Source organism: Heterocephalus glaber, unplaced genomic scaffold (genome assembly GCF_053883595.1).
Source record: "Heterocephalus glaber isolate CG9 unplaced genomic scaffold, H.glaber_assembly_v1.0 deba00001606, whole genome shotgun sequence".
Lineage (NCBI taxonomy): Eukaryota > Metazoa > Chordata > Mammalia > Rodentia > Bathyergidae > Heterocephalus > Heterocephalus glaber.
The window spans coordinates 11,974,950-11,997,817 of NW_028258377.1; the positions used below are offsets into that span (position 1 = coordinate 11,974,950).

The 22,868-nt window shown below is 37.8% G+C and overlaps 1 protein-coding gene across 3 annotated transcripts in view; it reads right to left on the minus strand.

The window, feature by feature from the left end:
* Ddx46 (DEAD-box helicase 46) overlaps positions 1-22,590 on the minus strand; it is an 82,033-nt gene extending 59,443 nt beyond the window's left edge. For all 3 annotated transcript variants that reach the window (XM_087194741.1, XM_087194740.1, XM_004836225.4), the window contains exons 1-12: positions 22,390-22,590; positions 17,791-17,979; positions 15,922-16,065; positions 12,213-12,309; positions 9,582-9,747; positions 7,052-7,203; positions 6,194-6,307; positions 5,130-5,295; positions 4,317-4,437; positions 2,699-2,874; positions 1,663-1,784; positions 232-310 (exon numbers count right to left, since the gene is read on the minus strand). In XM_087194741.1, coding sequence (XP_087050867.1) covers positions 232-310; positions 1,663-1,784; positions 2,699-2,874; positions 4,317-4,437; positions 5,130-5,295; positions 6,194-6,307; positions 7,052-7,203; positions 9,582-9,747; positions 12,213-12,309; positions 15,922-16,065; positions 17,791-17,979; positions 22,390-22,406 — 1,543 coding nt within the window. In that variant the 5' untranslated portion in view covers positions 22,407-22,590. The remainder of the gene's footprint in view (positions 1-231; positions 311-1,662; positions 1,785-2,698; positions 2,875-4,316; positions 4,438-5,129; positions 5,296-6,193; positions 6,308-7,051; positions 7,204-9,581; positions 9,748-12,212; positions 12,310-15,921; positions 16,066-17,790; positions 17,980-22,389) is intronic.
* Positions 22,591-22,868: the final 278 nt, after the last annotated feature.

Sequence of the window (22,868 nt, forward strand, 5' to 3'; positions counted from 1 at the left end):
AAGTTATGTGCTAAAAAAGATCAGAGGGAGTTACTTCTGAAAATAATTTTAAATTGAATTGCAAAAACAAATTACTAATGCTTACAACAAAAACTTGTTATAATACAAATTTTAAGATATTATAGCTTTAAGAAGAAATGTAGAAACCGTTTGTTGGTTTCCTATATCTGCTTTAACAAAAATGTGTAAAATTCAAAAATAAAAGAGAGAAAAAGAATATCCCTAACTTACCACTGTTAGCTGCTAACATGTCAATCATTCGACCAGGTGTGCAAACAATAATTTCAGCACCTCTTTTCAGTTCAGCAATCTAATAAAAGAAGATGAAATTATATAGCCTATTCATCACTAATACTTAAATAGATTTGAAAATATAGTATGTGGCCTTTGCATAGCTCTAGTAGACAACACAAGTTCTGACAGAAGACTCCAAAGCCTAATTCTTTGGAATGCGGAAGCACTGGTAACAGAACAGAATGGGTAAACTGCAGCACAACCAATGACATGGTACCAAAATTGGAAACAAGTGAAACTAAGGAATTTTACCAAGTTTAATTTGCCACTATACCTCAAAACCAAAAAACAAGGTGAGAGTAGTAAAAATACATACATGTAATATATCTGTGTATAATTTTTCAAATGTAGGTTTGACCATTAGTAAATATAAAAATCAATTTCCTGAGTGACAATCAGAATTTTTTAAATAAATAGAATGAAGCCACTGTGCAGTAGCACACATCTGAAATGTGTGCATTCTAGGAGGCTGAGGCAGAACGATTAACAAGCAACTTAGCGAGGCCCTGTCTCAAAACAAAAAATTTTAAAAAGGGCCCAGGATGTAGTTCAGTAGGAAGGTCTGGTTTCAATTCCTTAGTACACTTGATCTTAGCCAAAAGACCAAGAAGCAATTCCTTGGTACTACAAGAAAAGAAAAAATAACCAGAGTGCCCTACCAATAAAACTTGACTTTATTTATAAAGACATAATATGAAGGCCAGGGATTTAGCTCAGTGGTTTCGCCACCTGCTGCGCAAGCACAAGAACCCGAGTTTGATCCCCAGTACAAAAAACAAACAAACAAACAAGACATAATATGCATGTATGTACTGGGTTATTTTGTAAATGTATTTGTCACTTTTTTGCTTTTTAAAATTTGTTTATAAACATTTCTTATTATAAGCTGTGTACAGAAAAATTGACATAAACTTAGAAAATAAACTAAAACAACACTAAGATTAAGTATTTAAAATAACATCGGGATAACAAAAACAAGTATTACTGAAAAGTGTTCTGGTAACACTAGTCCTAAGAAAGGGGTCTGTAGTTAAAACAAATTCAAAAAAATATCACTTGGTTTTTCCCATTTTTGTTTTATTTCTTTTTTGGGGGGGGGGGTGCTAAGAACTGAACCCAGGGGAAGTCTACCACTGAACTACACCCCAAGCCCTTTTTAAGTCAGGGTCTCCAGGCTGGCCTCAAACTTACAATCTTCCTGCCTCAATCTCCTGAGCAGCTAGGATTATAGGCATGTGCCACCATGCATGACCATGATTCAATCTTATAATTATTTTCATTCATAATATTCGTTATGATTTTACAGTCACTATTCAAAACACTAAAATAAAAAATCACTTTTTACTTTATTGAATGTTTCTTTTATACCTGCTCACTGATTCCTGTTCCTCCATAAACACAGACCACTCTAAGTCCTAGGGTCTTCGAAAACTTCTTACATTCTTTAGTAATCTGTAAAGCCAGTTCTCGAGTTGGAGTCATGATGACAGCTGAAAAGATAAATATGTCAAAAGCCTAACCATTAAAGTTCTTGAAAGGCTATGCTTTAAAATACTAAGTATAACCTCTGCAATACAATTCAGATATTAGTAAAAAAAATTTAATACAACTCAGAAAATTATATTTCAAAAGCTTTATAAATCCAGAGATTATAGTGAAGGATAAGTATAAGCAGATTTTTAAGAACATGCTACAGGAAAATTTAGTTAAAAGTCACATTCAACCCTCAGGAAAATACTTGGTTGAACAGAATATAAATAGTTTTCAACTTCAAATCACAGAACAATAGAAAAGAAAAAAGAAAAAAAGGGACTCACTGTCTGGCAGAAGCCATACTGCCGCTTCCTGAAACAACCTCGGTCTGAAGGGCACAGACAGAGGAGAAATGTATTTTGCCCTGTATTTCCAAGAGAGGAGCTGAAAAATTTTCCGAAACCCTACTCAAATTTGCAGAAGGTATCCTTGCCAAAATGATCAAGAAATCTGAACTTGAAGACCAACGCTGAAACACTGGCACTACAGCCTTGCAAGGCAAAGAAAAAAACATCTAGGAAAATATTTATTCCCTATTATCTTCCGTGTTGAGTTTGTTATCTACTGATTTGGGGCTAAGAACAAACCTCAGCATAAGTAAACAGATGCACAAGGGGTCCACATGCTGAGTTTAAAAACTGAGCTGTGCCAGGACAGGCTGTTTTTGTACTTCTGAGATGTCACTCCAGAGCTCTGAAGATTCTCACTCCACCTGCTGGTAAGGGGAAATCAGCCCCCAAGTGCCACATTGATAAGGAAATGTACATTAAGATATCTTTACTGTCATAATTAAGAACATTATAGAATACCAGGTCATTCTGATTAGCTGACAACATATCTTCAAAAAACAATTTAATGAAAAGAATTGTACCTATTGGGCCCTCTCCTTCTTCTAATGACCTCTGATCCATGATGTGTCTAAACATGGGCAACAGAAAAGCAATGGTCTTTCCACTTCCTGTCTTGGCAATACCAATCAAATCTCGTCCAGACATTATCGCAGGAATTGCTTGGGTTTGGATTGGCGTGGGCTTCTCATAACCATGCCTAAAAAATAATAAAGACCGGGAAAGAATTGAGATTCCAGACCCCTCAGAGTCCTGTAAAAGTAAGTTCTTCCAAAGTATGATATATCCATACAATGTATTATTCAGCAATAAAAAGGAATGGAAAGGGCCGGGGATTCAGTGGTTTTGCCGCCTGCTGCGCAAGTGCAAGGACCCGAGTTCAATCCCCAGTACCAAAAAAAAGGAATGGAAAACTGGGCATGGTGGCACACGCCTGTAATCCCAGCACTCGGGAGGCTGAGGCAGGAGAATCACCTCAAGTTTGAGGCCAGCCTGGGCTACACAGTGAGTTGAAGGCCAGCCATAGCGAATCTGAAAGGAATAGAAGTACTATAAGATCCTAAAACATGAATATTGATAACGTTTTGATTATACTAAATGAAGTCAGTCAGAAAAGACTTACTATATAATCCTACTTATATGAAATCTCCAGGATAGCCAAATCTATAGAGATAGGAAGTACATTAATGGTAACCCAGAGTAGGAAAGACAGGATTAGACGAACTCTTAATGGATATGAAGAAGAAAATGTACTAAAATTAGATGTCTGCACAATACCATAAGCATACCATTTAGTTGTGTACTTTAAATGATAAACTTTAGGGGCCGGGGATTTAGCTCAGTGGTTCCGTCGCTTGCCTTGCAAGCGCAAGGACCCGAGTTCGATCCCCAGTACCAAAAAATAAAAAATAAATGATAAACTTTGTATTTAAATTATATCTCTATAAAGCTGTTTAAGGAAAAATAAAAGACTGAGGTAGAAAGCTTGCTCTACCTCGCGTGACACCCCAAGTTACATCCCAGGCACTGTGCAACACACACGCAAAGGAGTAAATTTCTCTATTAGAGTAAAAAAGTAACCCAGAGAAATTGTTCTAGTGCCCAAAGCCTCATGTGCTTATAGGCAGGACTTTTGGGAAGTGACTGGATTATGCGGCTTATAGCTGACTTGCTGTTAGGAGATGGGGTCTGTTGAGAAGAGGCTGACCACTGGGAGCATGGCCTAAAAGGATTTACCTCCCTCCAGTTTCCTCCCTTCGCTCTCTCTTACTTCCTTCCCTGCTGCTAAACAATGAGAAGCTCTCCTATACCGTGCCTCTCTATCATGCTTGGAGCCCGTAGACTATGGACTAATACCTCTAATAAACTGTGAGCCAAAATAAAACTTTCTTCCTTTAAGAAGCAGATGTTGCATATTATGTCTCAGTGACAAGTGACTCAGACAGAGAGAGACATTTGTGTAAAAGGGCTACTTTGTTTTTTTAGACAGGATTATGTAGTTCAGGCTGGTCTTGAATTCAGTGATTCTCCTGCCTCAGTCTCCCGAGTGCTGGGATTACAGGTGTACACACTACACTTGGCTCAAAGGGCTATTTCAAATAGCAAGATATTAAGAAACGTGGAAAACCATCAACCACTTACTTTTTGAGAGAATTTAAGATCTTCATGGAAATTCCACACTGGACCCAAGATTTAATTGGTTTGGGACAACCTTTTCCTTTTACTGTAATGCCTTCCATTTCCAACCGAAATACATTCACCTCTACAAAACAAAATCCAAATTAAATACTCTTAAAAATTGTTCTAGGGCCCGGAATTTAGCTTAGCGCTTCCACCACCTGCCTCGAAAGCACAAGGTCCTGAGTTTGATCCCTGGTACCAAACCAAAAAAAATGTTCTACTGGTGCTCTTTACTTTTCAATTAGGCATGGTAAGACTTAGAACTTTTAACATTGCTTTAATATTACCAAAGATAATTTCGGATAAAAGCTACCACAGGAAAACACTGACTATCTCAGAGTCAGTTAAAGCAATTACTGCTATGAGCAACTAAAGACAAAGAGAAAACATCCTAATTTAAATAATTTGATTTTTGTTTCTTAAATTGCAATTAAAATCAAAGAATAAGGAATATTTGACAAGAAATTTGACTTGTTCTCCTAGCATTAGTTAACCAGATTACTTTTATTCAACCAACACACAGATTCACAATGGTGCCTAACTCTCATATACTAGAAGGGCTAACAGAAATATTCCATTTGTAACTTCACATGAAGACTATTCTAATCCTAAAAACATCTTCAACTACTTGAGCTGCATTAATTTTTGCTCAATTTTTAAGAATTTCCCAAAACATCCTACAACTCACAGACCTATCTATATTCCTCCTAGGCAAAGTAAGGTATATCCCCCTCTGATCCCACTATAACCAATAAATGAATAAGAGAATTTTACCCTCTTGAGACATTTTTGCTAGTTCTGGAACTTCAACGTAAAAGTTTTTTCTGAATGGTTCATATTCAATTTTTCCATGATCAACTGGTTCTAGAAGTTTTCTCTGTTTTGTCTGATAGCCTGTAAGGGCTGTCTGAAGATCAACTTCTTCCTCCTCTGAAGAATACTTTATTTTACCAAAACAAAAAGAGTAAGTAGAAAGTTCATTATTATTTTACCTGTATGGGAAACAAAAGTTCTAAATTTTAAAAAATCTTCCTGTCCTAGAAACTATTTCTTGGCTCTCTCTCTTTTTTTTTGAAACAGGGTTTTGCTATATAATTCAGGCTGGCCTTGAACTCAATATGTAGCCCAGACTGACCTTGAACTCATGGCAATCCTCCTGCCTCAGCCTCCTAAGTGCTGGGATCACAGGCGTGTGCCAACACATCCAGCCTGGCTCTTTTTTCTACTTTTGAAACAAACTACTTGACCCACAAGATTTTCATACTACTCTAAGAAACTTAAAACCTCTTAATTTGAAAATCATCTAAAATGATATTTGTCACTTTGAATAGAAATACTTTAGATCCTGAAGAATTTTTCAATTTAATTTATTTTTTATTTTTTTATTTTATAGAAAGTTAAAATGGGGTCGGGATGTAGCTCAGTGGTGCCGCGCCTGCCTGGCAAGCACAAAGTTCTGAGTTTCATCTCTGGTACCAAAAAAAAGGTTAAAATGTCAACCAAAGCTAAAATAATTTGACAGATTGCTTTAATAAAGTTTTGCTGATGTTCTCACTATATAGATCATTACAGCATATTAATGGGAAGAAATTAAATTTATTCTGTTATTTCATTTCTTCTTTCCACATTGTATGAGCTAACAAGTGGAAAAAATGGGTATACAGCAAAGGATGAAAATGTCAGAATGATCTACCACATTGATGTTTAGCTAAATACTACTACAGGAGCCAAGAATTGCTTGTGATAGTGTGCATATCTGAAATTCACATCTCCATCAATACTCTGCAATAAATACTTTTAAGACAATACCATGAACAAAGTAAAAATTAAAGAGTCACCTCCATGGCATCCTGGTCATTCTCCATCAGCTCACCTTTCTTCTTGTCAGAATCTACAACTGCTTTTTTGGTAGTCACAACAGTGACAACTTTTGTGACTGTTGGCCCCGACTTCTAAAACAAAAAAGCAATATAAAATATTTTGCAAAAGTGAAACACAAATTATATACCACATGCAACAAAATGGTTAAGTTGGAATTTTATTTCAGATTAATTGAGTGACAACTTAATGAAAAAGTCCTTTCTCTTTAATTTGTATGAATTTTTAAATGTAATATAATCACGTATTTATACTTGATTTATTACATATTATACATTTTTAAAATACCACTAGATGATACTCCACACTTATTAGATAAGCAAGGCACTGTTCTGAGACCCTGCATAAATCAATAAAACAGGTAAAGATCAGTGCTCCTGGGGAATTTAATTTGTAGAAGGAAAAAACAGTAAACACATTAAAAGTTATATAATTTGTGAAAAGGTAATGAATGCTATAAAAAAAGGAGAATGCTAAGAAATTTGAAAAGGGCTTAAGAGGGTAACATGTAAGCAAAGACACTAAACAAAGATGGCAGTGAAAGAGTGGTTTTTGAAAGTACATTTACAGCTAAAATTTGCCAGTTTTTCCTAGTATTTAGTAAAATGATTGCCATCTCTATAATGAGGAAACAAAAACATTAACTTTATAAAACTGTAAATATAAGACAATGCAATGAATTCAAGTTCTCTGACTTTTTCTTCAGAATATAATTTTTAAAATAGAATATGAATTTTTAAAAATAGGAGATGATGAATACATTCATTATGTATCGCAAACATACTAAATTTTTTTTAAATAAAGAAAAAATTCCATACCTTTTCATTTCCCCCACCACCTTTTACACTTCTCATATTAAACTTTTTTACTTCTTCTTTCACTTCTTCCATGTAAGCATCTAATGGATCTAACTCCTCACCCTCCATGTCATTTCCTTCCTTTTCAGCTTCTGCAGGATCGTCTTCATCATCTAAAATCAGAATATGCTTTCTTTATACACGTGCTTTGAAGGAATTACCCTACACAGACCACATGCAATTTCTAACCTATACCCTCACTACCTAAAGTCACCTTTCCAATTCCTCCAGCCACACTGCACTCCAAATACTCATATTTCTAAGTTCTTCCTTTTTGAAATCAGGCATATTCTTGAATAATAATGAGAAAAGAAATGCTAATGAATCAATTAACTAAAAAGAAAGATTCTGTCTGAATGTGGCTCAGTGGCCAATCACAGGCCTGGCATAGGCAATGCTCTGAGTTCAACCCCCAGCACCACAAAAGAGGGGGGAAAAAAAGGAGAGGTGGGGAAGATATGGAAAGTATATATTTCTCTCTTGAGTTACGAAAATTTAAAGAAAGGATTTGGAAGTACACTCTCAATTTACTCTCATAACTAACATTTATACTAGTATTAAAAAATTAAAGCTAGGGCTGGGGATTTAGCTCAGTGGTTCAGGCGCCTGCCTCACAAGTGAAAGGTCCCGAGTTCGATCCCCGGTACCAAAAAAAAAAAAAAAAAAAAAAAAAATTAAAGCACAGGGCCGGGGATTTAGCTCAGTGGTGCCGCCACCTGCCTCGAAAGCACAAGATCCCAAGTTTGATCACCAGTACCAAAAAAAATTAAAGAGCTCAGAAGCTCAGGTGTTGCATGTTCTCCCTAATATGTGGAAATCTAAAAACGGGATGACAGGGAAGTAGAAGGGAAACTAGTACACACTGGATAAGAGGAAGGGAAGAGGGGTGGGTATAAGGTGGATGATAGTGGGGTAGATATGATCAAAATATATTATACACATTGAACACCCCCTCAATGTGAAACCTGGAGGGTGAGGCAAGGGAAGTGACAGCGGAAGAAAAGATCAAGTATGTCATGTACATGTATGAATCTGCCCTCAAAAAGCCATACATTGCTGGGTGTGGTGCCAAAAGCCTGTAATCCCAGCACTTGAGATACTGAGGCAGGAGGACTGCAAGTTTGAGGCCAGGCTGAGCTACATAGTGAGTTCAAGGCCAGCCTGACCTGCAAAGTGAGTCCCTGTCTCAAAACACAAAAACAAAAAATTACTAAGTCCATAAGTACTTTAACTGTTCACTCTAAAGTAAAATCAGTGATTCTTACTGAACACTACTATACAACTTAATTTTAACATAAATGCTAAAGGAGGCACTTAAAAATCTCGTTATGATCAGGTGGTGGCTTGTGTCTATAGTCCTAGCTACGCAGGAAGCTGAGGTAGACAGCTTGGCCCCAGGGGTTAGACCTAGCCTGGACATTATAGTGAAAACACCTATCAAAAAAATAAAAGCAGGGGCCGGGGATTTAGCTCAGTGGTTTTGCCACCTGCTGCGCAAGCGCAAGGACCTGAGTTCGATCCCTGGTACCAAAAAAAAAAAAAAAGCAGGGCCAGGGATTTAGCTCAGTGGTTTCAGTGCCTGCTGCTCAAGCACAATGACCCGAGTTCGATCCCGACTACCAAAAAAAAAAAAAAAGCAAACCAAAAAACCCTTAATATGAATCCAGCACTTCTGCTGCTAGGTTTATAAATATACCCCCAAAGAATGAAAACAATGACTCAAATATTTAGAGCACTTGCTTAGTATGGGGAAGGCCATGACTCACATCAGTGTTAGTCACAGTAACCAAAGGCAGAAACTACCTAAATGTAAACAGATGAATGGATAATCAAAATGTGACACACATACAGTGCAACATCACTCAACCATATAGAAGAAATTCTGACACATAAAGACATTATGCTAAGTGAGCTGGGCGTGGTGGCTCACATTTGTAATCCCAGCACTTGGGAGGTTGAGGCAGGAGGATCCCATGAGTTCAAGGTCAGCCTGGACTACATAATGAATTCAAGGCCAGCCTGACTACATAATAAGCCACTGTCTCAAATCAATCAATCAATCAATCAATCAACCAATCAAGCAAGCAAGCAAGCAAGCAAGCTAGCTAGCTAAGTGAAATAAGCCAGACACAACAGGACAAATATCGTGAGGTACCCAGAATAGGCAAGTTCAGAGAATAAAGTAGAATGAAGATTGCAACGGTGAGTTGCTTAATGGGTAGAGTTTCTTGGGACAATAAAAAATTTTGGAAATGGACATTGGTAATGGCTGTTCAACACTGTGAATGAATTTACCACCACTGAACTATCTACTGTAAAATGGTTTAAAGGGTAATTATCATACTATGTACACTACCTAGAATATTCTATTTCCACAATATTGTGTTATATATACTTCTACAATAAAAAAAACAGTATGAAATATTGTTAATAATTCTATTTTAATAGTCTATAGGAATTGTTATATTTTCAGTTAGGCTAGTAACAATACCATCATCATCTTCTAAACTCCATTTTTTCCCTTGTTTCATCTCTTCAATTTCCTTTTTCAGTTCTCCTATGTTTTCCATGGCCTTTTTACGTTGCTCTTCTCTCCATTTTTCAACTCTTTCTTTTCGCTTTCTCATTTCTTCCTCCAGCTTATTCTGGTCAAAGTTCTTGGGAAGAAAAAAAAGATAGGGAAAGTAAAAAGCAAAGCCAGTATCAGTGATTTTACCTGAAGTGACATTCCAAGTATTTCAAAATATAAAAGGAAAAATAGGTACACTCAATGTAGGCCAGATTTAGTAGATCACACATCTTTATAAATATACCTACAAATATATTATCACAATGAAAAGTAACTTCAACTAAGAAAGATGACAGATTTCAAATTCTATGACTTAATCTCATTTTAATTACAAACATTACGCACATATAAACCACAATTTTTCCTTTGTTAAAAACTGAACCATAAGGCCAGGCATGGTGGCGCACACCTGTGATCCCAGCACTCAGGTGGCAGAGGCAGGAGAATCACTGAGTTCGAAGCCAGCCTAGGGTACATAGTGAGTTCAAGGTCAGCGTGAACTACATAGTGAGACCCTGTCTCAAAAAAAAAAAAAAAAAGAAAAAAGAAAAAACTGAACTAAAGTTGGGCATGGTAGCACATGCGTGAAATCCCAGCACTCAGAGACAAGAAGATTACAAGTTTGTGCCCAGCCTGGGCAACTTAGCAACTCAGTGTCAAAATAAAAAATTAAAGAAAGGGTTAGTGATGTAGCTCAGTGGTTGAGTACCCCTGGGTTTGATCCCTAATACAATTTTTTTATTTTGGTACTGGGGATCAAACTCAGGGCCTTGTGACTGCAAGGCAGGCACAGAAGATTCCTAATACAATTTTTAAAAGAGAGAGCATGAATTTGAATCAAAAAGTTCCCAGTTATTCTCAATTTTAAATTCTCCAAACCCCTCCAAGATTGCCTCTAGGAAAAGCCATTTTCTATTACAGATTAGTAAGTAAATAAAATCTCAGCACTCAGGAGGCTGAGTTAGGTGGAGCGTCTTGAGTTCGAGGCCAGCTTGGACTACACAGTGAGTTTAAGGCCAGCCTGAATTGCATAGGGAGGCCCTGTTTCAAAAAAAAAAAAAAAAAAGTAAGTAAACAAAATCTATGTATCAACATGATTAAGCAGTTTTGGACTTTTACGCTTTAGGTCTATCCTTCCAAGAACTAGCCATTCTAAGGACTTCATCAAGACTATTAATGAGATGTCTAGAGGAGGAATCAAATCACTTTTATAACACAAGAATCAAAATTTATGCTACCATTATAGCTGTTTATGGAAATATATGTAAAAACACAGATGAAGAAAATACTACAAATTTCTGGCTGGGCACAGTAGCACATGCCTGTAATCCCAGCACTTGAAAAGCTGAGGCAGGAGAATCACTGCTCATTAAAGGCCACCCTGGGCTATGCAGTGAGTTCAAGACCAGCCTGAACTACATAGCGAGACCCTGACTCAAAAAACCAAAAAAAGAGGGGCTGGGGATTTAGCTCAGTGGTTCTGCCGCTTGCCTCGCAAGCACAAGGACCCAAGTTCGATCCCCGGTACCAAACAAAAAAATTCGTATTTAACTTGTATTTATGAACACATGATAGAACAAATACTAAAAAAAAAAAAACTAAGAAAAGAAAAGAAAGAAAAAAATTCAAACTTCTAAGAGTGACAGTGTTTGGGGCATCTGGAGTTACAGAAAATTACTTCTGACATCAAATGTCATGTAACATGATTATATTGCATTTCAAAAATAAATTTATTTCTCAAACAACAAAAAGAAAGCTTAAAAAGAAAAAAAGCCTTACACCTCAATTTATATTCTTTATAGTAAGGCATCTTCTCTAAAGATAAGCCCCTGAAAGCTTATTTGCCTTTCTCAAGATCACCCATTCAATAGAATAAACTGGTTTAGAAACCAGTTGCCCAGCCTTCCCACGTTTTATCTTTTACTGTTACTCTGCAAGCAAGCCCCTTAATAAAAAGGAATGACTTAAAAGAACAGAACACACTGAAAATAAAAAGAAAAGCTATAACACATTCTAAAGTGAGCAAAAGATATTAATAGGCAACTCAAAAGAAAAGTGCAAATTGTCAATAAATTTAAGAAAATACATTCTTTTTGTGTGGTAAGTTTGTATATCTACATTTATACTATTTAAATATTCACTCATTAAAAGACATGCAATTCAAAATAATGAGATATTGATCACTTCCTAGGAGACTGATAAAATTAAGTTTTGACATCTCCATGATGACAGGGATATAAGAAAACAGACATTTTCATAAGTCTAAATTCTGAAGTCTGGGGGGCAGATTCTGAAGTCTAAATTTATATAACTTTTTCGGAAGCAATTTGATAACATTTACATGGTCTGATCACATTTTGCACGTATAAATTTATAATATGTATAAATATATAACTTTTCAAAAAAATTTCTCATGGGGACAATTATTTTTTATCCTGTTTATAGTATACATTGCTCATTTAAAAAGAAAGTACACATCATTATGAAAACAATTTGTCATTCCACAGAAACAAAACTGATATTATACAATTATTTTTAAATTAATAAACATACACCAGCATCTTTTTCTTTTTCATCTTCCTTATCATCTTTGTCTTTTTTCTTCTCTTTAGAACTTTCTCCACCTTCTGTTTTCTCCTTGGACCTAGATCTACCAAAAAAAAAGAGATAGAAAAACAAAGGGAGATATATCATCTGTTTATGCATGGAAACATTCATTTTAAAATACTTTTATAGATTACATTTCACTTTTTAGGTTAAAAATAAACTTCTAAGAATGAACTGCATTTTCATTTTCTAGTAATAAACACCTTAAAATTATAATGAAAAAAGCCAACCATGGTACCACATGCCTGCAATCTCAGCACTCGGGAGGCTGAGGCAGGAGGATCCCTTTGAGTTCGAAGCCAGCTTGGGCTACACAGTGAGTTCAAGGCCAGCCTGAACTACACAGCAAGATTCTGTCACAAAAACAAAAAACAAAATAAAACAAAACAGGAAACTTAAATAGGAAAGTAAATAATGGAGAAATACACCAAATCTTCATATTTTGCACAATAATCTATATATGGAATAATATTTAAAATTACAGTGGGCTTGCATTTTGACTTTATTTAAAGTTCCTTACAATGACTAAAATCTTATTTTTTTTGGTACCGGGCATCAAACTCAGGACCTTGCGCCTGCAAAGCAGGCGGTGGAACCACTGAGCTAAATCACTAGCCCTAAAATCTCAATTTTAACCTAATTAATTAATCAACCCCTTCCCTTTTTTCTGAGTACCTAAGAAATCCCTTCAGACTCAATGAAAATACCTAGAGGTGGAAAAGATATTCTTTACCATAAACTTCCTTCCTCTCTCAGCCTTCCTCAGTGCTGGTATTACAGGAAGGTGCTAGGGTGTTGGACTTCCAGTATAAATTTCTAAAAGTTTACAGTTTCATTATCTAATTTAGTCTTTAATCTGCTTTGAATTGCTTTTTGTGCACACAATGAAGTGGGCATATTCTGTTACAGACTAACAAATGTCGTTAGTACTATTTATTTTATTAGTACATGTTTGCAGTACAGCACCATTTATTTTTAAAAAAAACCTTTTTCTCAGCTAAAGTGTTACCTCTGTCATTTATCAAAGGACCATATGGGTGGATCTGTTTATGGGCTCTCTATATAATTCCACTCATCTATGTATGTATCCCTACATTAATACGATACTGTTCTAATTTCTGTAACTTTTTTGGGGGGGCGGGGGTACCAGGGATCAAATTCAGGACCTTGTGCTTGCAAGGCAGGTACGGTGCCACTGAGCTAAATTCCTGGCCCTTGACAAGTCTTAATAAGACTTGGTAGAGGGAGTTCTCCAACTTTGTTCTTCAAGAATATTTATGTTCCTTTGCATTTCTAATCTTATGATCAGTTTATAATACATCCTTTGTCTGCTAAGGACCTTTAAAAACACCAGTACAGTATATGTAATAAAATATTTTTCCTGAATCTATTTAAATAATCATAACTTTTCCCCTTAAACTTATGAGCCAAGAATATTACACTGACTGATTTTCTAACGTTAAAACAACTTTTCATCTTACCAAATTTGTTCATGATGTACTTTTAATATATATTGTTGCATTAGGTATGCTAATTTTTATGTTCAGATTAAGTGTTTCCTATAATTTTCTTTTTTCATACTGACCTTGTCAGGTTTATATTAATATGTACATTAGTCTCAATTCATAAAATCTCTGTTCATCAAAAGCACAAGCTGAACAACCATAATCTGAAATCCAAAATCTGAAATGGTTGCATACCCATATACCAAAGATGGAACTACATATGATAGGTTGCAATCAAAATATAGACATACTACCAAGCATTGTTTTATTTTGTTGGGGTTTTTTTTGGTACCGAGGATCGAACTCAGGTCCTTGCGCTTGCGTAGCAGGTAGCAAAACCCCTGAGCTAAATCCCTGGCCCATATCAAGCATTTTGTATAAGAGATACTCAATCTGTATGTACCATTATAGAAAGTGAAAACAAAACACTTTCATAAATCACCGTTAAAGAGAGAAATAACCCAGTAGGAAAACAAGCAAAATATGAAAATGTACTTCAGAAAAGGAATTCAAAAGGCCAATAAAAATATGAAATCTTCAACCACTATAACAGCAATCAGGAAAATACAAATTAAAAGTTCAATGATAATCAAACCAATTGGCAAAAATTTTAAAAACTGACAATTTCAAATATTGGAAAAAGTATGGAGCAACAGGATTCTCACATACTGATGTTGTGAGTATAATTAGTACAAACTTTTTCTAAAGCAATTTGGGATTACCTACTAAAACAAAGCTCCATCAGGCAACTTCAACTCTAGATATACACTCTAGGGAAACTCGTGCATATGTATACTAGCATATATACACAAGAATGTTCACAATGGCCCAAAGATTAATCAGACCAAACATCCAACTCCACAGAACCAATAAGTTGTGGTATACTCAGATTACAGAATACTAGTATTCAGCAATGAAAAAGAACTATTGATAGAAGCAACACTGATGAGTCTCAAACAATCCTGAACAAAGACAAAAAGAATACAGGACTCCATCGAAACTGTTTTTTCTAGATGCATACACAGGTGATAGTAACACAAAGAAGTGCAAAAAAGTTATTATGTAGCACAGAGGTCAGTAGTAGTTTTATCATGGAGGTAGAAAATTTAACTAAAGAAGGAAAATTGAGGGCTTCTAACATGTGACTTTTTTTTCTAGGCCTTGGTGGTGAGTATACAATGTTTGTTTTGTTATTATTTAATAAACTGCATGTTGATATTTCATTTACTTTTCTGAATTTATATTTTAATTTTTTTAAATCCCAATGGTATGCTGACATTGATGATATAAAAGTAAAATTTATAAAGTAAAATAAATAGAAAAAATGTCAATAACTAAAGAATATAAGGAAGCATATAAACTTATATACCATCTGTTCTATGATTCCAGTGAAGCAATACATTATGACTGACAAATTAAATCTCAAAATTAATGTTACTAACATCTGAAGAAAGCATAGTTAACTTACACAAGCAAAGCTTACCTATCCTCAATAGTAATTCAGCAATGCATACCATGTGTTTAGTTATTTGTCAAATGTCAAAATACTAAGAAAATAATTTCAAAGAAACAAGTAATTCACACAAAGATGTCTACAAAATATATTTCACATTAATACATATGTTAAATAAGTGTACAATGCACCAAATGTTAAAACTAACAGAATGTAGTACAGTGATGGCGAACCTTCTAGAGCTTTCAATAATACGAACAACTTGCTGTGGCACATGAACCACAGGTTTGCCGCCACTGATCTAGTATTTTCTGACTGAATCATAATTCCCAAATCCTACTAAATTAGATTCTGCCATTCTGCCAACAGTTCATAGTAGGAGCCAAATTCAGTAATTATTTATTTATAAGGATAAATTTATAAAGAGCCAAGTGCGGTGGCATACACCTGTAATCCCAACAGTTGAGAGGTTGAGGCAGTAAGATCACCACAAGTTTGAGGCCAGCCTGGGCTACTTAGTGAACTCAAGGCCAGCCTGAACTATATAGCGAGACCCTGCCTCAAAAAAAGAGTGAGAGAGAGAGAGAAAGAGTAATTATGATTTATAAGGATAAATTTACAGAGAGATAAAAGGAAGGCACAGGGAAGGGAGCCAGTTCCCAACCTGCAGACAGATACAGTTCAATGATAATGTTACCTATTCTCAGCTTTCTTGCTTTTATTGCCAGGACTGGAGGATCGGGATCTTCGGCCCCGGCTTCTACTCCTTGAGCGTCTCCTGTCTCGGCTGCGAGATCTTCTTCGCTCTCGGCTTCTGTCTCTCTCTCTACTTCTGGAACGCCTAAAAAGGGGACACTTCTCATTTACTCTATGGCCAAAAGGAGCTACTATTTTAGATCATGATTCTTTTTCATTTTAAAAGAAGCTTCTTCTTCTTCTTTGTAGCTCAGTGATACACTGCTTCCCTAGCATGTGTCCAATCCATAGCACTAAGGGGGAAAAAAAGCCTAAACCTAAGAATAATGACAGGCAGAATAAAACTGTGAATGATCACTGATCTGAGGATCAGGTGGCAATAATTGAAATCCTGGTGCTGCTAGTAACCAGTGACTCTGATAACAACAGTCAGATCTCTAACTTTCTCATCTCAGTTTCTTCATCTATAAAATATATACACTTCACTAGCTAATCTCAAAATGCTTCTTGATCACCAGAAAGTCAAAAACCAAATTCTAAACAATGAACTTCACTTAACAAGTACTTAACTGAACTGTGTGAAATTGCTCTTGGGACCACAAAATATGAGACTGAATTACTCTATTCACACTGTCATGGGTAAATTCTATTACATTCTCTCCTTCCAATGTCTAAAAAAAGTCAAATTCATTCTATGATTTCTTCACAGCACCAACTCATGTCTGTTATCTGTTCAGATTCCTCTCCTATTTTAAAGAGAAACATTATTAGAAAAAATGTTTTGGTGTAAGGAAAATTATTATTTAAAGACTGCTTTCTCAGCTCTGGACCGTCTACTCAGCTGATCACCCTCTCTATGTGGACGTGGTCTTGAAGTTTGCCCAGTTCCTGCTCACTGCCTGTGGCACTGAAGTGGCCCTTGACCTCCTAGAAGAACAGGTCATCTCAGAGGTGGGGGTCATGACTTGGGTGGGTCACCAGAAGCAGGAAATGATAGAAAGCAACTCCAAAATCATCATCCTGTGTTCCCGAGGCACCCAGGCCAAGTGGCAGGCTATCCTGGGCTGGGAGGAAGCCGCCATCCAGCTGCGGTGTGACCACCAGAAGCCCACTGGGGACCTTTTCACAGCAGCCATGCTTGACTAGTACCAATGAATACATAATTAAGTAAATGTTAAAAGGCCAGAGCTCATTGCAGCTCAGTGCAAAGGCCATGTTGAATCTCCACTACTGCAAAAAAAAAAAACAATAAAAACGTTTATACAGCAAGCAGGGCTGGAGAAGGCTCTGCTCTGTCTCCTCCTATCGTCTCCTTCAGGGGCTGCTCTGAACACAGTGGTCAGCTCTCTTGGGGCTGAATCAGGGCCTCAATCAACAGAACATATTACTTACTTTTTTACTTCATTTTTTACATCCCTCAATGGGCTCCAAGGGTTCTCTTTGGATTACGGAAAATACAGCTTAAAGCTTCCAAACTAAAAATACTGTTTGAGAGTCTTTGCAGGCAAATCCTCCTGGATTTAATCAAATCATGGGGATAAAGCACAGAACCCATAAATGAACCACTAAATTCCAGTAAGTAAGTTAAATTGAAACAACTTGATGGCAGAAACTCCGTGGGGCTTGTTTTCCAACGAAAAGTATTGTTTAGAGGAATAAACTAAACTTCCTAGGAATATTGCAATGCTGTTTGAATAATAATTTGAAACAAGGTCTGGGAGTGGGAATGGAGTGCTCAGGTCACTTGCTTTAAGAGATAACAAATACAGATAACTTAAAAAAGTGAAGAAAAGAAAAAAAGAAAGAAACATCCTTTTTGGAGTTCAACTCCTCCAATTTATCCCTGGCCCTTTGGAGATTAATGTCTTACCTCAGACGCTTCCTGTCCCTTGACCGAGATCTTCTTTTATCCCTGCTTCTTGACCTTTCTCTCCTTCTATCTCTATCTCTACTTCTAGACCGTCTGTCATCTCCACGTTTACTTCTTTTGTCTGAGGGTGAGCGACTTCTAGATCGACTTCCAGAGCGTCCCCTTGATGCTGATCGTTTCCGATAGTGGCTAGAATAATATTGTCAGAAATTAAATTTAGTAAATACAGCTTGTATTACTTATCCTCTCCCCACCCAAAAAAAAAAAATCTTGCAGAAGAATTAAATACAGAAAGAACTTTTCACAGGCTTTTTTTAAAAATTAGGAGAAAAAAATGTATTATAGCACATATAGAGGGGGAAGAATTGTCTTGAAAGAAAAGTAAGGACTGGGCCGGGGATTTAGCTCAGTGGCACCGTGCATGCCTCACAATCGAAAGGTCCTGAGTTCAATCCCCGATACCAAAAAAAAAAGTCTTTAAAAGAAAAGGATAGTGAACAATAAGACCAAACACCTGTCTTCCAGTCTCAGCCCACTTACATTCTTGTGAAGGAAGAGATAATAGACAAGCAAAGAAAGAAACAGACAATATGTCAAGTAGTGCTATAAGCCGATCAGAAAAGGAAAAAGGAGAGTAAGAGATTTCCCTCTTGTATATTAAGTGATACAGAAGGCCTCACTAACAAAGTGACGTTTGTTACAGAGGCTTGAAAAAAATAAAGGCAAGAAGCACTGAAATATATGGAAGGAAAAAGGCACAAGTGCAATAACTGGTACATTCAAGGAAGAGCAATGAAACCAGTTGAAGCCAGGGTTGAATCAGCTACAGTGCCTAGAGATAAGGTCAGCGAAACAAAGCAGCTAAACATGGAAAGGCTTCTAGGCCACTATAAGGTCTCTGTCTTTCATTCTGAGTAAGATGTACTAGGCTGGCCGGAGTGGTGATACACACCTGTAGTCCCAGCTTCTCAGGAGGCTGAGACAGGAGGATTATTATAGCCCAAGAGTTTGAGACCAGCCTGGGCAACGTAGCAAAACATCTATAAGGAAAAGGAATGCGGACGTTACCAAAATCCCGTGTAGTGAGTCCTGGTCTCCTATGAGCTATAAAACACAGTGCTAATAAGAGTAAAAAAAGAAACGAGACTTAGAAAGCTGGGTCTTGGGGCTGATCTATGCTGCTCTGGGCAACAAAGACAAGGGCGCCCAAGGACATCCAGTATTTATTGATTACAAGCATGGGAAGAGGGCCAGGGATTTAGCTCAGTGGTTCCAGCACCTGCCTTGGAAGCACAAGGTCCCCAGTACCAAAAAAACCACAAAAAACAAACAAAGAAAGCATGGAGGGCCGGGGATTTAGCTCAGTGGTTCCAGGGCGCCTGCCTCGCAAGCACAAGGTCCGGAGTTCAATCCCTGGTACCAAAAAAAAAAAAAGTGATTAAAAAAAGCATGGGAAGAAAGTGAGCAGGGCATGCTTTGAAGACATCTAGTGATATAGGGCCCAACCATCAGGAATGACAGCACAAAGCAGGGCTTTAAGGAGACACTGCTTATCTTGCCTGGAGAGAACAAAGGGTACTAGGACCAGGTGCAATTAACCAGCAACCCATCAGGTCAGTGAGATCCCATAATTCAGGGGAAGGGTTTTGGTTGGAGCCATGTTGACCCTGGATGGAAGTGAATTCAGCTGAGCCCTGTTGCTTCACAGACTAGGACTTAAGTCTTGGTAGCAGCTATTAGCAAAGGAGGAATACTAGCCCAATTCTGCTATCTGACATGCCCATTTGAGGCATGTAAAGCTTCGGTCAGAGTCCTAAGATAGACAATATATGTAAATTACAGAAAAGCAAAAAGTATGTGCCACTTATATATAGCCTACTAGTACTGGGCAGGGATGTCTACTACAAACATCATCTCAAAAAGAAAGAAATACAGAAAGAGAGAAAGAGACAGAGGAAGAGAGAAAGGGAGGAAAAGAGAAAGCAAGAAATAAAGGAAAGCAAGTAGGCAGGGAGAGAAGATAAAGATTTTAAGCAGAGGAAAGACAACCTCATCAATGTTTTAAAAATATTATTCTGGATGCTAAACAAAGAAATCAGCCAAAGAAAGAGGGGCAAGAGGAGAAAGGGAGGAAAAAGAATAATATAGCAATCATCTAGGTAACAGTGGTGGCTTAGCACTGTTACTTAGCAGGTACAGAGATGCTGAAAAGTATCAAAATCATGGGAGGAGTAAGGGCTGAGGTGGAGAGAGCTACCTAGCACAGATTAGATTCACCAATGAATTAAAATGTCAAGTATGAGGGAAGTCTTGGGTGTCTCCAAGATATTTGACCAGAGCAAGAAGAAAAATGAAGTTGTGTCGTGCACGATCACATGCCTATAATCCCAGCACTTGGAAGGCAGAGGCAGGAGGATCACCTCAAGTTCTAGGCAAGCCTGGGCTACACAGTGAGTTCAAAGCCAGTCTGAACTACATAGCAAGACCCAGTCTCAAAAATAAAAAACAAAATCAAGTTGTGCTGGGAGTATACTTCAGTGGTAGAAGGTGTGCTTAGAACATGTGAGGCCCTGGGTGCCAATCCCTAGCACAAAAGACAAAAAACAAAACAACAACAACGACAATAACAAAAAAATGAAGAAGGCCAGGGAAGGAGTAGATTTTGGGGGGAAGGTGGAAAGTCAGAATATTAAGTATCCAAATGAAGGTGTGCAGTTGGTAGGTGAAATATAATCTTGGAGTTCAAGGAAGAAGTTTGGTCTGGCAGTATATGCCAGGAAGCCATCAGTGTACAAAGCTACTTAAAGTGATAAACCTGGATAAGACCACCAAAGAATGAGCACACCTGATAATCCTTCAAATTTCTCAAGTTAAATGTGCAGGAACCCAAACTTGTTACCTTTCTCTCCCCAAACCATTTATCATCCCAACTTCCAGTCATTAGGCTCAAAACATCAGTTGTCTCCCATATTTTCTCTTTTTATCATTCTACACAACCAGTAAAACCTCAAGCATCATCACTTTCACGTCTGTAATTTCTTTCACATTATATCACCTCAGAATTCCTACTGTCACTATTCTATATCAGATCTATCTACTTAGGATATTTTTTAAGATTCCTGGTCTTTCTGTTTCTATTACCATTTCTCTTAAATTTGCATTACTGCTGCTAGGGTCATTTTTCTTTTTGGGGGGGTACTCAGAACCTTGTGCTTGCAAGGCCGGTACAGCACCACTGAGCTAAATCCCCGGCCCTAGGGTCATTTTTCTAAAAGTGGAATTCTGATCCTATCACACACTTCTTATAATCTTTAAAGGCTTACAAATAAATTCTTATCTTCAAATCAAATTGACAATCCATTCACTTTCTGGGCTATTACAAGACCTACCTCCTACTCCTCTTCTATACTTTTTGAAAACTATACACGCAGGCAAACTGGGCTCTCTAGTTATTTCCCTTCACACCCTGCTCTTTCCACCTCAAAGCCTTTCATTATTCTCTGAAAAAACCTAAAGCATAGGCCAAACATGGCATGAAGGTATGGCAGTAAGCTACTTTAAGAGTCCGAATCAAATAAATATCACTTCCAGATTTTTGGTCTGTAAATATGCCTTCAAGGAGAGTTGAAAATTTTTCACAAATTTCTATAGTTAAAGTAATTCTTTATCCAGATAATAGTTACACAATTTATATGTCTGCTAATTTTCATCAAACTCTATGTCTACACTTTGTCTATTTCCCCAAACATTGGTTATACCTCAATAAAGTAGTTAGCATTAAAAACCCTCACTGTAACTAGACAGAAAGCATTTTTCAGTCACTGCTAAATACATACCAGTCATGTTTAAGGTAAAAAAATCTCAAAATCTTAAACCATTTAACAGCAATTTTAAAGTTCTGGGGCCGGGGATTTAGCCTGCCTCGCAAGCGAAAGGTCCCGAGCTTGATCCCTGGTACCAAAATAAATAAATAAATAAATAAATAAATAATATAAAAAAAGTTCTGAAGAGATCTCATGGTTCTAACAAGGTCTCCCAGTGCAATCTCATAAAGACAGAAAGCAGGTAAAAAGCATTAAATCTATTTGCGAAGTAAACGTCCATGCGACAAATATTGCATAGCCCAGTAAAAGCCGGTCGTGTACAGTGCTGTAGGAGCGGTAAAAATGTCTGCCCACAGGCTTCTTTCAACTGACTGAGAAAAGACCACACAAAGAATTAAAATACGGAGGGATAGGCGCTGAGAACACAAACGCGAAGTAAGAGAGAAACTCAGCAGAAGTCATCACTTTCTGAGGTGGCCAGGGCCTAGGCTCCGTGGAAGTCGCGGGATGTGGTGCCCAACCAACACCCGACGTCCTAGAGAGCTGCTACCGCTCCACGGGCTCGAACCCGGCTGACGGTGATTCAGAAAAGAAGTATCTGGTCGCCGGCCCGTGAAGTCATTGCCTCAGCCAAGGTCCCAAGCCCCTCCAGCGGATGCTAAAGTACAGGGGGCCACACGTGGGGCAGCCCCAAGCCGGGCCCCGCCGCCACCTCAACTCCCGCCACTTCTCCCGACCTTCAGAAACCGCTCACCCGCTCGGCGCACTGACTCACCGCGACTCCCGGCCCATGCTGCGGGCTGCACGAAAGCTTCACCCGGGCAAACAGGACAAAGGAAGAAGCCGCACTACACTAGAGCTCCGGGCGAGGACCAGCACTAAGAAGCTATAGTAGCAGTAGCCGCCATCCCTAGCACAGCCAACGAAAACAGGACGTGCTAGCAACGGCGGCAGAAGGAAGGAAACAGCCCGCCGGAAGCTCCTGTCTCCCCACAGCGCCTCCTCTTGGCAGGAGGGTGCGCAGCGCCGGCCGCGCCCCAAGGAGAAGCCCTCGCGGTTTTTCCAGCCCTGGAAGGGTTTTTGCTGCAGGGACGACCCAAACATCTTGGGCAGCTTGCTGATGTGCCAGAGCACGCACTCATGCCCATCTCAATCTGCGCTTTTAATGCTACAATCTTCTCCATACACGCTCTTGATTCATTAAAACATTCACTTATAGGCTGGGGATTTAGCTCAGTTGGTTTTGCCGCCTGC